Source organism: Pelobates fuscus, chromosome 8 (assembly GCF_036172605.1).
Source record: "Pelobates fuscus isolate aPelFus1 chromosome 8, aPelFus1.pri, whole genome shotgun sequence".
Taxonomy (NCBI): domain Eukaryota; kingdom Metazoa; phylum Chordata; class Amphibia; order Anura; family Pelobatidae; genus Pelobates; species Pelobates fuscus.
The window spans coordinates 61,770,563-61,786,058 of record NC_086324.1 but is presented as its reverse complement, the minus strand read 5'-3'; the positions used below and the strand labels follow the sequence as shown (position 1 = coordinate 61,786,058).

At 39.6% G+C, this 15,496-nt stretch overlaps 1 protein-coding gene across 12 annotated transcripts in view; it reads right to left on the bottom strand.

Moving 5' to 3' along the window:
* Positions 1-15,496, bottom strand: part of UNC80 (unc-80 homolog, NALCN channel complex subunit) — a 157,118-nt gene that overhangs the window by 67,675 nt on the left and 73,947 nt on the right. For 6 of the 12 annotated variants that reach the window (XM_063429937.1, XM_063429939.1, XM_063429940.1 and 3 more), the window contains exons 27-34: positions 13,034-13,237; positions 11,433-11,530; positions 7,960-8,160; positions 7,266-7,373; positions 3,589-3,727; positions 3,291-3,472; positions 3,069-3,200; positions 2,084-2,270 (exon numbers count right to left, since the gene is read on the bottom strand). In XM_063429937.1, the coding sequence (XP_063286007.1) occupies positions 2,084-2,270; positions 3,069-3,200; positions 3,291-3,472; positions 3,589-3,727; positions 7,266-7,373; positions 7,960-8,160; positions 11,433-11,530; positions 13,034-13,237 (1,251 nt within the window). Of the gene's footprint in view, positions 1-2,083; positions 2,271-3,068; positions 3,201-3,290; positions 3,473-3,588; positions 3,728-7,265; positions 7,374-7,959; positions 8,161-11,432; positions 11,534-13,006; positions 13,238-15,496 lie in introns of all 12 variants that reach the window. The other 6 variants (XM_063429942.1, XM_063429943.1, XM_063429946.1 and 3 more) reach the window with 3 other exon arrangements.

Below are 15,496 nucleotides of genomic sequence, written 5' to 3'. Positions count from 1 at the left end.
TTAGTTTGCTTAATATAGCTATTGACATGACTGAAGTGTCATTACATGGATGAAGGCTGATTAAAATATGACCATAACCATAACCAGGGCATATCCGAGCACAGGATCTGGAGATATCGGAGCTTTTCTCTGCGCAGCCACGCGGCCGGCAAATCCCAAGATGGCACCGGAGGCTTACACCTCACAATCCTCGGACGAGCATAGCCACTACACTAAACCCTCCATACTGTGCCGAGGGTGCCAGAACCTCAGGGACTCCAGGATCAGGGAGACTCAGCACCCGCCACCAAAGCTGATATCAAAGCCCTGGTGAAAGAAATCAAGACCATGTTTCAGGCTGATATGGCACTGGTGAGGGAGGATATTGCTACACTCACCAACAGGGTGACAGCAGTGGAGGAGGGCACGGAAGGTACACAATGCCACAGATGCCTCACTGAACGCCCTGCGCAAGCAGTGTGCTGACCAGCAAGCACAACTGCCGGACATGGAAGACAGGCACAAGGCACGGAACCTGAGGGTCCAGGGAGTACCGGTGACAATTTCTGGAACCAAACTGCCACATTTTTGCCGACAGCTCATAGCCACGCTGCTGACACCACGGCAAGCGAAGCAGGTAATGATTGATTCCTGCTTCAGGCTCTCCAGGGCAACCTCTACGCCATGAGAAGGAGCTAGTGACATCCTGATACAAGAGACTCTCCCACAGTGCAGTTTGAAGGGGCACAACTAGCATTTTACAGAGACTATTCAAGACACACTATACAGTGGAGGAAATCTTTTTGTCAGGTTACACAACTACTACGGGATCAAGCCATCCCCTACAAGTGGGTTCACGCAGACCACAGGCGGACAAGGCTGGCGTGACACACAAGCTATCACACACTTCTGAAATACCGGCATTCCTCAGATCATTGGGCATACCGGCGCAAACAGCACAAGAAACAGCTCGACCACCTTGGACTGTGGCAGATATCACCCCCTTCGTGCCCAGAGGAGAGGGCCCACAAGTTGCTGCCCTGCCTACCTGATACAGTTGCAGCCATGCAAGTTCCATGTATTTCTACCTGTTGTAGACAGCAGGAGCACCAACAGTTCCCTGGACTGTTAATCCCCCTTCCTAAATAACCTCCTCCCACTGGCTCCATAAGCTACGGCTCAGATTATATGACCAAGTTAATTCCACCCCCCCCTTATTTTGAGCGCACAAAGCAGAGTTAATATTGCCCGTAACCCGCACACTCAGCAAGCGAATACAGCCTTTTCACGCAATTATAGCACTAAGCCCTATGCCCAGGTCCGTCAGGACCAATGCCAGATACCCACATATTTAGACGTGCCTTAGGCCCAAGCCACATATACCATGCCACTACTAAGCCTATGGGCACTCACAGCACTAACCGAGCGCCACCAGCAGATCACCTTCCCAGACGTGCCATTCGTTATTGCCATACGTAACATCACACTAACGAGCCTAAGGGCACCCACCGCCATAGGAAAGGAGCCCCCCCAGCACATCACCAATTCCTCGCATGAGAACAGGCGAGAGATGGCTGTAAAAGCTATTAAAACTATAAAAATGGATAGTCCCCGCAACATTTTGAAATTACTGTGTTATTTGTTCATTATATTGCCAAACGTGATATTGTAAACATCATGCTTTATCCACAAAAATAAAAGATTACAAAAAATAAAACAAAAAATAACAGCAGGAAGATTGGCTCCCATCATAATCACATTTATTAAATGCTCTTTGACAAACTTAATTTCAATTAAGGTAAATATGTGGAAATCTAGCTAATATGAACCTGTCTGTGTGAGTCAAAGTTAAATATTTAAAATAAAATAGCTTTAAAAAATACCAGTTACTTTGTCTGAATTCAGCTAAATTATTCAACAAAGAACATAATTGGCACATTAAAACAATTCTGTTCAAATTTGGAGATGAATTCAAAGTTTTTTGTTTGGGCACAAGTCTGCCAGGTAATCACCAGACCTAGATCTGCCACCAGTGCCTAAGCCTTGATTAAACAAGGTAGTTGTCACTTTTTCAATGTTGCAATTGACCTATCTCACTGCACACCTTCTTCCTCTTGCTCAGAGTTAGGGGAGCAGGTTGGTTCATAGCAAGCCTCCTGGGTGACTGGGATGGCTGTTATCAGACTGGCCTCTCTTCCCAACCTTTTCTTCTCCTCTTCTTGCTGAAGGTTTTTGAGAATGTGCTCAGCTCTTTGGTGAGAACGAGATACTGCACGCGCTGAAAACGATTTCTGAAAAATAAAACAAAAAGTACGTATTCATGCCTCCAGTACATGCTGTTTTGTAAAACTCACCAAACCTCAGAGGAAAATATATATGGTTTAAGGAGACATTAGAATTCTCTGGAAGAAAGAATTCTTCAGGAAAACAGGAGGGTGGACAGTATATCGTTCCACATCACTAATAAGTAACGTTTCATTTAAGTAGACTTGATAAATGTTGAATAATTTGGAGAGCATCTGCCAGTTTTTCTTGTTAATTGAGTTCTCATGATTTTTGTTTCCATTTTTGGTGAGTCCTTTGTTCATGTCATGGTGGCATAATCTGTGTGCTTGTGAACTTCACCTAAAGTAAATATTATCCAGCACAAAGTGTGCTTTGTAAGGCTACATTTCCCCACTGTTTGTATAATGTTACACAATAAAGATTCACCACTATTGACTTTACAACAACACCTCCATGCAAAGTAGCCATCTTGGAATGCTAATAGTTTATAAAGTTATTGTAAATATGTGTGTAAATAATTGGAGAGTACATTCTGTAGCTCAATGTAACCACAACAAATGATTGCAAATTACAAAATAACTAAATGAATAAAATGGATTCTGACCCATACATTTATTTCTTACAAAATAATAATGTCATCACTTGGGTTTTGGAATCATCATGTGTAGTTTAATGGAAGGTTTGAGCATGACAGATCTAAAAAGCTTGTGTACATGTGCATTGTGTGATGTAAAATAGTTTTGTTTTTTTAAAGAAAGAAAACAAACAAAAATAGATCTCTTTGTATTTCCTATACCACTTACTGATTGGTCTTCATTAATTGGGTCCTGGACACTTCCACTGCTCTGAGGAACCCAGGGTGGGTCAAACATCGGAACCGAAGGCATTCCCAGAATAGGAGATGGTAAGGTGAAGTTAATACTTGGAGGTGGGATCTGTCACAGGTAGAAATTTGTTACAGCATTTCCTGCTAAAATACAATCAGTTTTACCTATGCGGCCAGTCTGAAATACACTAATTCAAACCTTATATATCTGCTGTGCACCTTCCTCCATCCGAGGCCAGACCTGGTACCTGAACCTCCAGAGAGTATGGAACTTCAGTATAGCATTGAGTCTCTGTACTGTTTCTGGATGCTGGAACTCAGAAGTAAGCATATCTGAGACTGCATCCGGAACCTTCACGGCACACAGCAGGAACATGGCAGCTACAGGAATACATACAGATATATTATGGTATGCACAACTCTATGAGGCTACAATACTAAATACGAACGGAATTAAGAAGGTTACAGAGTAACAAAAAACTAAATATTCTACATACCTGCAGCTCCAGCCATGTGTTCATCAACACTCAGGAGAAGCTCCCAGGCAGCTGGCTGAATGTCTCCGTACATCTCCTCGGTTAGGATTGGAGCTGCTTTTATTAGCAAGGACAGAGGAGCTGGAGACAAGCTCATAACCTATATTGCAAAGAACAGAGTATTACTTTATTCATTCCACTAGAGAAATGTTAAGATGTATTCTAGAAAAGAGCAAGGAAGACCAATGGGATACTCTTTGGAATTAGGAACTAAGCAAAAAGTGTAGCATGGCAGGAGGCCACAAATAGGGTATTTGGGATAGATAATATAGCATTAGTAAATTAATTAGTTGGTTGGCCAGTTAAAATATGTGGGATCTACTAAATTGTAATCTCTCCGATTGCAACATACAACATTCCTGAGGTAACATGCTCTGATCCTAATGACCGTAATTCCAATCTAAATGTACTCTCCCAATCTATAAAACAGAAAGGCTACAAACCAAAGACTATTACCAAACAAATCAACTCTGCTGTAACATCTAAACGCACGCGCCTACTATAGTACAGAGAGAAAAAACATCTCCACTAGTGCCACTTGTGGTCACCTACAACCCAGCTCTTATGGAAAATCATTAAAGACCTACAACCAATATTAACAGAAGATGAGACTCTGAAACACCCATCTTGACCTACAGACAACCACCAAACCTCCAACAAAAATTAATCAACAGAAAGCTGTCCACTGATGGGAAGAATAAAGAAAAAGGGACCAGTCAATGCAAAAAAACTTGCTGCAAACTGTGTCAGCACATATGCACAGACAACACAGCCACACACAACAATCAAACCTACAGTGTGAAAGGTTCATACTTCAGCACATCCAGCAATGTGGTATACATGATTCAATGCACCAAATTCCACCTAGGATGCAACATTGGGGAAACCACGCAGCCATTAAATGGCAGATTGAAAATGCACAGACACTCCATTAAACTCCACAAAGAAGAATCGTACTGCACTCCTGTGGGAAACCATTTTACCCAGCCTGGCCACTCAATGAAGGAGCTAAAAATCAAAGTACTGAAAGGATTTTTAAAAAAAAAATACCCAAGAAAGAAAGAAAAACTTTGAAGCCAAAATGATCAAATTGTGTAACAGCAAGAATAAAGGACTAAATATTGATTTGGGTTTCCTGTCCCACTACCAACACTTTACATGAACACTCCCCCACATTATCTTACCGTTCTGTCATATGTATCAACACTTCAAAACACATTTAAATATGCTTATTCTATTAATATACAAAGAACTGTGTGTAGACCTATGCTTTCCCATGCTCTTATGCATGTATGCTTATATATGTGACTGTGCATTTATATTTGTGTATATGAGTTCATGTGCATGTATGTATATGTATATGTGTTCATGTATTTATGTGTATGCGTATACATGTATGTATTTGTGTGTGTATGTATAAAGTGTATATATACATGCATACATGTATGTATATGTGAATGAGTGTATGTGTACATGTACATATACATATATATGGGTCTATATATGTGTAGGCACGTTGGTATATGTGTAGGTACATGTATTGGTGCATGTGTGTGGATGTATATGTAGCTGTGCATGTACATATATTTGGGCATTTGGTTGTATTTATATGTATATTGTATGTACTTGGGTATAGTGTGTATGTTCTTGTGTATACTTGTACATATGCACTACTTGTGTATAGGTATATGTACATGAGTGTGAGTGTGTACTTGTGTCTGTGTATGCTCGATATAGGCCTTCATACATATCCTGTAACTGGCAGTACATGCTGGTGTTATAGCAGAGTAGGTACCTGCTTTCCCCATATTGTAGGTTCCTACTCTGCTAACACTTACCCGGCTGGGGAGGAGGGCCAGCGAGGGAGCTCAGCGTTACTGCTCCTCGCTGCTCCCTCGCAGAGTCTGTAGTGAAGCTGGGCGCCGGAATATGACGCGGTCACTAAACTGCGCGAGGGAGCAGTGTGTGTCTGTCTGTCAGTAAATATGTGTGTGTATGTCTGTCTGTCTGTGAGTATGTGTGTGTGTGTCTGTGTGTGTGTCTGTCAGTGAGTATGTGTGTGTCTGTCAGTGTGTCTGTATGTGTGTGTCTGTCTGTCAGTGAGTATGTGTGAGATTTATTAGAGAGGGGTGCTCTGGTTTAGTAGAGGGGGATGCTGGGGTTAAAAATAAAACCTGCGTTTCTATGAAAATTTAAGGTATTTTTTTTTTTGCGGCCCACATAAACCTTAAACCTTGTTTATGTGGCCCATGCCAGACTTTGAGTTTGACATGCTTGCTGTAACTCTTGGATGGGAATTCATGCCTAACCCCCCTTCCCACACCATCTTCTGCACCGTTCGCTAGTTTTTTTTTTCTCTCCCCTCTCACTCGGTGATTTTCACATAAGATAGTTATAACCCTCTGCGAGAATGGTGTCTATGTTCTATCAAACGTGTCTTATCTGCACTCATGTCGCTTTAACCCCTGTATCACAACTCAACTTTGAATTCTATGTGTTGTCTTGCTCAGAAATGCTTCTGTAACCTTGTCATTAAAAATTCTGTTATTCCAATAAAAAAGGTCTCCGAATTCTGCGCTGAGCATTTTTTTTTTACTACTCTTCACATGCTCTTGATTAAGTATGGAAACTTAAGAGGAATATAGGGGAACAAAACTAGTGTGGACTGACTGAAAATGAAATTAGTTAAGATAAAGCTGACTTTACGCATTATGCAAATGCTCTTGCTGCTTCAGTATCTCTTACACTGTGGTATGTTCCCTTTCTTCTACACTCACTTCAGACAATTTTTCTTTGCTCCAGACTGTATAACAGGAGCTTCTGCCTGCTAGTAAGAAGGTTAGGAGAGGAGTGGACCAGCCAGTGCTAGGGAACAGTCCTTAGAAAGGGTAGAGCTAGTGCATCATTAGACGCATTTATGCCAAGCTCAGGGTGATGTCTGCACAGTATGCCCTTGGTTGGTCATCCTGCATGATTGGCAGGCAGCCTGACATGCATTTACACCAGGCTGACCTTCACATTTTTGTGCAGACACACCCTCTTTTTGGGTATGTTTGTCCCTTTGGACGCTTCTGGTTATGTGATTCACATCAGTGGCCCACCATTTTACCCCGCCCACCGGAATCCTGCTTCACCGGACACTGCTGTTACGGGATATGGATTTACTTGAAAGATGAAAGCGAGAGATTAGCATAGCTACATCCTGTGAGTTTCCCTCCAGCACCACCTCCACCTCCACCAGATACATGGCGTTTGGGAGGTATAACGGTTTTAGTGTTTCCTGTTGATAAGACTCTGTAATTAGGCCAATCATAATTGTCAGCACCAGGCACAATGGGCTCTGCCAATACTAGTTTGCACAATCTTAATTGATCATTCTAGTTAAGATGAAACAGTATGACTAAACTCAATGACCTCTGTGTATAAGCCATAACATCTTGACTCCTGCTCCCTCACCTCTTGATACCCATACATACTTACATCTTTTTTTGACTAGCTTATTTTTGTTGTTGCAATTAGCATATTATTATCACATTATTTTTGAGAGCTAATAAAATAAAATTATTAAAATGCTTATATTTTGTTATTGGTTATTACTTTTTAAGTATTTACACCCACCCAGTAAAAAGACTACGTACCTGCTGCCTTATGTATTTCAGCATCCCGCTGTCTTTCTTGCCCTCTAAGTTGGCCTCTGTCACTCTCTTCTTCAGAGATGGCGTTCGAAGACAAGATTTATCGGAGCACTAAATGAAAAAAAGCCAGTTTTATTAGAAATATAATATGTTTCGAAGAAAAATCTAATTTATTTTATTTTTGTTTTCTTTCCTTTTCTTTTATTTTAGGGTATTATTTTTCCAGGAACAGAAGAAAAGTAACATATTCAGTAGAGTGAAGAGCGAATAGTGAATCCAAATCAAACCATAAACATACAGTTATAATAACAATAAAAATGTGTTTTAATGATCTGACAAATCTTGCCCCCAGATGTACCCATTCCTATTCAATGTTCTATCTTGATTTTTTTCTGCCCTGGGTTCATATCTATATTTTGTTTGCTCATTGTGCTGGAACTTGCCTCCTGAGAAAATTCTCAAACAAAATTCAATTTGAAGAAAGAACAAAAATTAAGTCTTCCAAAAAAAAATTATAATAATACATTTGGCATAAGCAACATCACAGAAAATATCTGAAGCATAAGTAAAGCATGTCATCTTACATAATTTGAACTTCAACACATAAGACTCATTTTATTTTACTGTGTAAAACACATTAATGTTCATCAACACTATTACTGTTTTTAGGGGATAACCACAGGTATGATAAACTCACCTCTTTCACCTTTTTGCCCCTAAGACCAGAGCTACAACCTAGATTGTCTTCTTTGAGAGAATCTACTGTATCTCCATAGAGTAGTTTGATGGCTCTGACCAATCTTGCACAGGAGCGACTGTGATGAAGGTAGCAGTGAGGGTGGCAGTAGTCCACATGGGTGCAAATGAAGCTCTGCTGGTTGCATAAAAGGATCATTACCTGCCAACAACAAAAACAACCCGGTATCTACTTTGTGAGGCATTAATGCAATTAAGAATTATTTTATAAATTACTTGGATGGGCCAATTTTAGATGTCATGGATAGGAAGCTATACATGCTTTAGTGATATACCTGCATTGGTATTACATGGAGTTGCACACTTGGATTCCCAAATCTAATTAAGGGCAAATGTCACCATCTCCCCACCCTCCCCCCAATCTTAAAACATCCTTGGATTATGGCATGGTATAAAGAAAGACGCTTGGCTGCTCTGCAATCAGGGGTATTGCTAGTATCAAAAAACAACCAGGGCTTGAGCCTAAATGTCACCTAGGGACCCCTTCCTAAAGCTCTTCCCCTGGCTCTCCTAATTCCAAACTAATGTCAATCCCAAATTTCTAGTTGACTCCCTTACCAAAGTAACTAATGGTTTAATATATCTCAAGTTTACCACAGGTTTCTACAAATGATCTTTAGCCATGAAAACATGAAGCTAGGAAGACACATGTCTATTGATTCCATTCATTATCTTGGCATCACATCACTACCCTATCTGGGTTCTCATCATATCTCTCCATCAAGGTTCCGTTGCAGGTCGCTTTTTGTTATTCTTAATAATAACAATTCAACAACTTTCTTTCGAATCCAGTACAGCATGAATGCTGATAAAACTCACCAATACATTTATTGTGTTGATCTCTTCATTTGTCACTAAGATATATTGCCTTAGCTTGGTCGCTAACGAGATTCCTGCCTAATTCTCAAAAAGCAGTCATTCCAAATAAGAACTTCTCCTCTTTACTTTTTCGATTACTGAAGTGCAGCAGGTTGACATTCTTTAAGAATGTGGTTTTCTACCTGGCACCTGCTACCACCACCTGTAAACTACCATCTAAAGAATCCTAGGTGGGTGTTGTAGTGGAGCTCCCTGTACCCCGGCTGGGTACCTCCACCAAGGACCGCTTCCTAGCTGGAACAGGAGAAAACCTTCTGCTCTAATCGCTGTGGCTTGACTGGGGTCCTCCTGGAGCCTCTCTGTACTGGAACCGGATAGAGACTAGCTCTATTCCCTCCCAGGGACTGGACGACACACAGTTCTGGGAGCTCTAGTTCTTACAAGGACTTTCCCTGCCGAATCCTCCACGAACTGGAACAAGGTGCTAAGCAGTGATTATAGCCCTTCACCTCCCAGTAACTAGACAACACATAGCTCTGGGAGTACAACTGGTTTAATGCATCCAAACACAGCCTTTTTATACACAAACCCCAGCAGGGGATCTCCATTGTCTTCACCATAAGCCCCTCCCAGGAATCTCTGGGCCTGGGAGATAATTGCATTTAAGTCCAGTAAGCTAATTATCTCCCATGAACAGAGAGGCAAACAAACATAAAAATACCCCAAAACATAATTAAAACATAAAATAACCCCACAAATAATACATTGTTGAATAGCGCTGATCTGAGTGCCCAAGTTTTCAAAATAGAGTTCAGATCCATGCAGTGTAGGGGAAACACCACCGTGTTAATACGGGGTCATCCGCCTGGCTCTTAGGTAGCGTTTGTTCCCCTTAGTCTCAGGCACCTTCCCTCCAAAAAGCGCTCTCCTGTCGGATTTCAATGTGGTTCAAAACCGTGAACCAAGTTGTCTGGGAACCACACGGTCACCTCATGCCGAAAACAGTTCCATAACATTCGCAGCTAAGTCCCGCTGAGGTGACCGGGAACCCACAAAGTCCTCATGCCGAATTTAGTTTTATAGCGCTCGCGGCTAAGTACCGATGGGACTATTTGTGGGTTTGGTTCATGCGAACGGCTACTAGAGAGCCAGCGTTCGGTTCTATTCGCATGAAGGGAAAGTGCCAAACCAGGGGCAAAGCTGTTAATGGTGGCTGGGCAGAGTAACTCACAAACGGTGTCCCAGACCTGGACCATAGTTGGTGGGCAGCAGGCCGGCTTCTACACTCCTCCAGGAGTCCATGGCAAATGTACGTGGGGAGCAGAGTTTATCACAGGGTTTATACCATTCATGCTTTGAAACAAAAAGCAGTTTGCCTGCTCTCTTAAATGTAAGTAGATTTAATACTTGTATTTTTCATCTTTATACCAATATGGAGAGCACTATTTGTCTTATTTTCTTGTGCTATATGGCCCATCCTATTTTTTACTCTGTCATTAATAATTACCTGAGGGATATCATACAAGTGGGGATTTATACCACTGTATGCTGTTTTATCCAGAGCTGATTTTAGCTCCACCCCATATTAGTTAACATTTTGATTTTCTGTTGTGTGTCCTACATTTTGGATAAACATACTGCACTAGTTTTTTTTTTTTTCTGTTTGTCTGTTTTCTTTTATATGCTGCTGTTTTTTGTTCAGTCAATTAATGCTGCTCCAAATTTTTCAATTTTTTGTTCCTTTGTCTTCCATTATGGGAGATCTGGTCCATAACATCTGGAGTGCAGAAGATTGCCTACTACTGTTCTAAGCGTTCATCCCCAACTCAAGCCTCTATTGTTGTACCATTCTTGTAGAATATTTAATCTCCACCTTGCTAAACTTTGCCCTATTTTCCAGACCTTAAACAAATAACTAAAAAGCAATTCTTATCAAAGCTATCAACATAGCAATTCAAGTTGACCTGGCTGTCAATAAAGGGACCTTAATATTTTAGTATTTCTTTTTTTGTGGAAATTCTCCCACAGATGACAGATTTGCTGATTTGTAAAATTTGTGGATTAAATACAGGAGGACCTTATAATCCCTGTAACATGATCTTTTGCCACCACCATCTTGTTTTTTTGTTTCATAGAAGCCCCTTTTGCAATGATTTGAGATTTCATCCACATCAACATTGTATTCTCTCACTCAAGCATGATAGTAGAAAATGGTAACAGATAAAAGAAATCAGTAACAGTGTTCTGTTGAGCACCCAAAGAGACAATGTCAGTGATATTCTATTGTTTCATAAAAATTTCCTTTTGTTAACAACTCACTAGTTACTGGTACCCGTTAGTCGTTCCTTGCCTAACCTATTCTCAACGTACAATATTTGTCCCCCCCTGTCTCCTTCTCAATCACAATGTGAATATGTCATCATATAAGGTAAAAAGTAATATGTAATTATCCACAAACTAATCTATCTTTATTTCAAGATCCACCGCACTTTTAGTTTTTGGATCCATTTCATTCAGACATGTCACTCTAGCAGTACAAAGTATGCATGGCAAGGTATCCTGAGACTTAAATAATTCTGCTGTCATGTTACTCACATGCAGCCAAGACATGTTGCGATGGTAGCTTTCTTCTGTGCCAATGTTGCCTCCTTCTGGCTCAATACTTGGCTCACTAGTGCTCCATGGGCTCCCTTCTTCTCCAAGACAAACATCAAACATCAAAGAAGCCATTAGTTAGACAGTCTTACATATGGAATGGCAGTACTATTTCCCCTGCTTGCCCAGCCATGCATAAATGGGTTCACAACACAGCAACACGAGACATTGTCCCTGCTCCCACCCCCTCTGACTGCTAGCTGGGTTGGCAACAACAAGCACACAGCACATGTCCCTCAAGGGGATGGGACAAAAGTGGAGAACGAATTCCCTGCAGCTCTAAGATGCTGCAAACCATTTAACTGATCTGCATGTATAGGGTTTAGCTGTGAATGATCTCTTTAAGAACCTCTTTTGGAACTATCTGCTTGGTGTGCGGAAATTGTACTAGACGTCAGGTTAAAAACAAAAACATACTCTAAAATTCTATTGTTTTTTACAGTAGGGACTTGTAAGAGCAATGGAGGGATTTACATGATTCCTCTAGTAGGTTTGTATTACATCTTTAAAGGAAATTGTTTAGGATGTTTAATAATGTTTATCGTAAGAAAGTAGCATTCTTTATCATAGTCTCTTTGTTCTGGGTAATATGGTCATGAGGTGGTGAGTTTGGAATAAGTATAGATGTCGAGAAAAGATATAAAGAGGTGAAATGTTGGTTCTAACAGTTTTGTATTGAGATATAGACCTAGCATCACTCAATGAAGGAGAACCATAGTATAATGAAATGTAGAAAATATGCAAAATTGTCTGAAGGACCAATTAAAAACCACAAATATTAAAACCAAACATTACAATATGGGTCTGGAATTAAGCAAATGAGATATGAGTGATTCTGGTGCCACAAATATAGGATAAACTATATTACAAATTCTAAATCTTGCTCCATGAAACACTGTCTTGTAATGTATTTTGTAAAAAAAAAATGTATATTAAAGGACACAAAAAATAAAAATTGGGCATAGAAGATGGAATCTCCTGCATTGGTTCTCTATATTTTCTATATGTTTCAAGCAGAGCAGATTGGTTCAGATTTATTAGAAAGATCTGCAGTCCATGTATGCATCCTTTACATGTATGTGAATTAAAACGTCAGCCATGGTAACTAGACGTCAATAAGCCACTGCATTTAGGTTTGAACTTAGCTCGCAAACACAAAATTGTTTGGGGATTATCAACAGAAACGTGAAAAAATGAATAATAAATGATAACTCATAAAACTTTGGCTTCTTTTGTGTACGTGTGTTGTTGGTCTGCATTTTTTGTATTTTTTTTTTAATTGTCATGCACATGTTTTTGTATAGTTTGGAACGTTCCTTTAAAGTTTTAGTAATAATATAGCCACCACAGTGCCAGATGTGGATGTAGTATATTAAAATGCTTAAAACTTATCTGGTCTCTAGTATTCATAAAATTAAAAATAAAGGTATTAGGAATTACTACTGGTATCATGGCCTAGATGTAGAGTCTTTTGTTTTTGGCAAGTAAGTCTTATTTCTATTTGCTACATTTACCCCGTTGGATCCTCTCCTCTGGGTTACCTATGTCAGTAACAGTATCCCTGCTCTGTGACAGTTGGATGTCCTCATTCTCGGACCCTGAGTCCTGTCGTGTTAGTTTGGTGCTCTTTAGGCTGCCGGCCCGGCGAATGCTGGACAGGGAGCCTCCTTTCTTCACCCGGAAACTGCGGGTTCCTTTAATCTGGAGCAGGCGGGAGCCTCCTATCCTGATCTTCCTGCTGGGAACTGCATTGAAAGAACAAAAGAGGAATGTTCCCTCTTCTTACATGTTTACAAATGTATACCCATATCCCTTCTTGAGCATACATTTAGCTATGATAGCTAAAATTCTGACCTCTCATTGAAGAACCTTCAAAACTACTTTCATTCGAGTTTTAAGGAATGGCTGTTTACCAGCATAGCCATCTCTTGGCAGCCTTAGGAAATTGAAATTATGTTTTGCCATAAAAGTATTAAGATCTTCTTTAAATGTTTATGTGACCTGGTGAACAATCTGTTTTCATACCATAATGCCACTTTAATGAAGGGCTCTGAAAAGCATTGGTGTACGAATAGGGGCTGAAGAAGGGTATGAGACCTAATGCAAGGGGGCTATAAGGAGCATTGTCACATGCTCATTACCGTATGCATTAGGAGGGTGACATATTAATGTTTTCTGCGAAAAGGAGTGGTTACGGTGATGAAATGAACTCACACATTTGTGTGGCCTTATATATTGACTGCGTCAGAACCCAAAACATAAGGGATTTTACATGATTAGCTTGAGATCTGACACTATCATAGCATTTGAATTGGTTCTCCTTCTTTATAAACGTCAAAAATAAAAACACATACAACGTATATCACATTGCTGTTTATACCATTGTTAACCTTCCACCAAACTCTTCAGATATCTCGTATCATTAAAAGACAAAGTGCATAATAAAAAAAAAAACGAATGTTTTAATAACGTAAGAAAAAATAAATCAGAAGGAAAAATAAGTCTCTTGTTTAAATATAATCAAAACATCTTAATTTCTGAGAATCAGTCACGTAAAACACATGGTGCTTCCATCAACCTAACAAAAGGCTGACAGCATCTTGTAAAATTATTAAGGAGTTTGATTAAAGAAACAGAGATTGTGTGGTATAAACGTTATGTGTAAGTGATGGCTGTGGAGTAAATTTTTTAATCATCACAGGGGTCCATCAGAGGCTCATTTAAATAGCGGGAGTATTATTAATTTATATGACAACAAAATTCAAGTTAAACAAGCCTCTGGGAATCTTTCTAATTTATCAACCCGGATTAAAAAATTCCATTATCCAGCCACCACTACACATTTTGCAAAATGATATACACGTAAAAAGAAAGAAATAAGTTCCCAAAAAAGGGGCTTTGTTAAAGACAACATCAAGTGACTGAAAAATTAAATAAGCTACACCACAGAGTCCCACCCAAAAATGGACAATAGGTGGCACAAAAAACAGATTTGTATGTACTGTATACACTCTAACCTCCTTTTATGTACGATTTCTATTCTATCAGGGTTATTTACTAAAGTGAATATTCAAAGTGAACTCAAAGTGAACTTTAAATTTTAGACCTTGGTAGCCCACCTAGAAACAGATTGAACTTAGAGAATGTTTCCTGTTTGAATTTTAACTTCAAGGTAATAATAACCACTTTGAACTCTCATTTCAGTGAATAACCCTATATGCATCTATCCCATATTTTACACTGATTACCCCTTTCAATCCCATTTGTACACTAATCAACACTTCATAGGGTTGAGCAGAGCAACATGTAGGTATTAAAAGGGTTTATGAGCATATGAGATTTTATTAAGAAAAGTTAGTTGCCAGGCAGGAAAAAAAAAAAAAACCTGTGGGTGTTGGATCAATAGTTGTTGTTCTAAGGATATTCTGTACAATAAAACCAAGCAGCAGTTATTGCTGTTTCTACGTAGAGCATGTGGAGGCCAGAGAGGTGGGCAAGTATGTGAGTGTCAATAATCCCAACACTCAAGGAGATTTAACAAGCAATGGAGCCAGCGTGAAGCTTTTTGGAAAGATTGCCCCACTGTGTTAAGCCGCCGGTTTTAACTTGTCAAATAAGTTTACACATATTAACATTGACAGTGTGTTTGGAAATTTTTAACATCGGTAAATATACATTCGCATCAAGGGATAAAATATTACCATCAGTTCTGTTTTATATGATATGTGGGGTTTTAAAATATGTGATCGATAGTGTTACACAGCAATCTCCTAAAAAAAAAATATCACAGGATAACAATATACTGTATCTATTTATATGAATTATTTGCGTGTCCGTGGTAACGGACTAAAAATAACAGTTGAGTCCATGTATAGTTTTACTGGTAGAAGCCATATTTTATCCACTACTATTAACTGGGAGTTTGTAGTTACCTTCTAGAACTCAAATGTGTTACATACTATTGTTACTGTTGTTAGTAGGCAGTGTTCTTTAATAGGCGATCT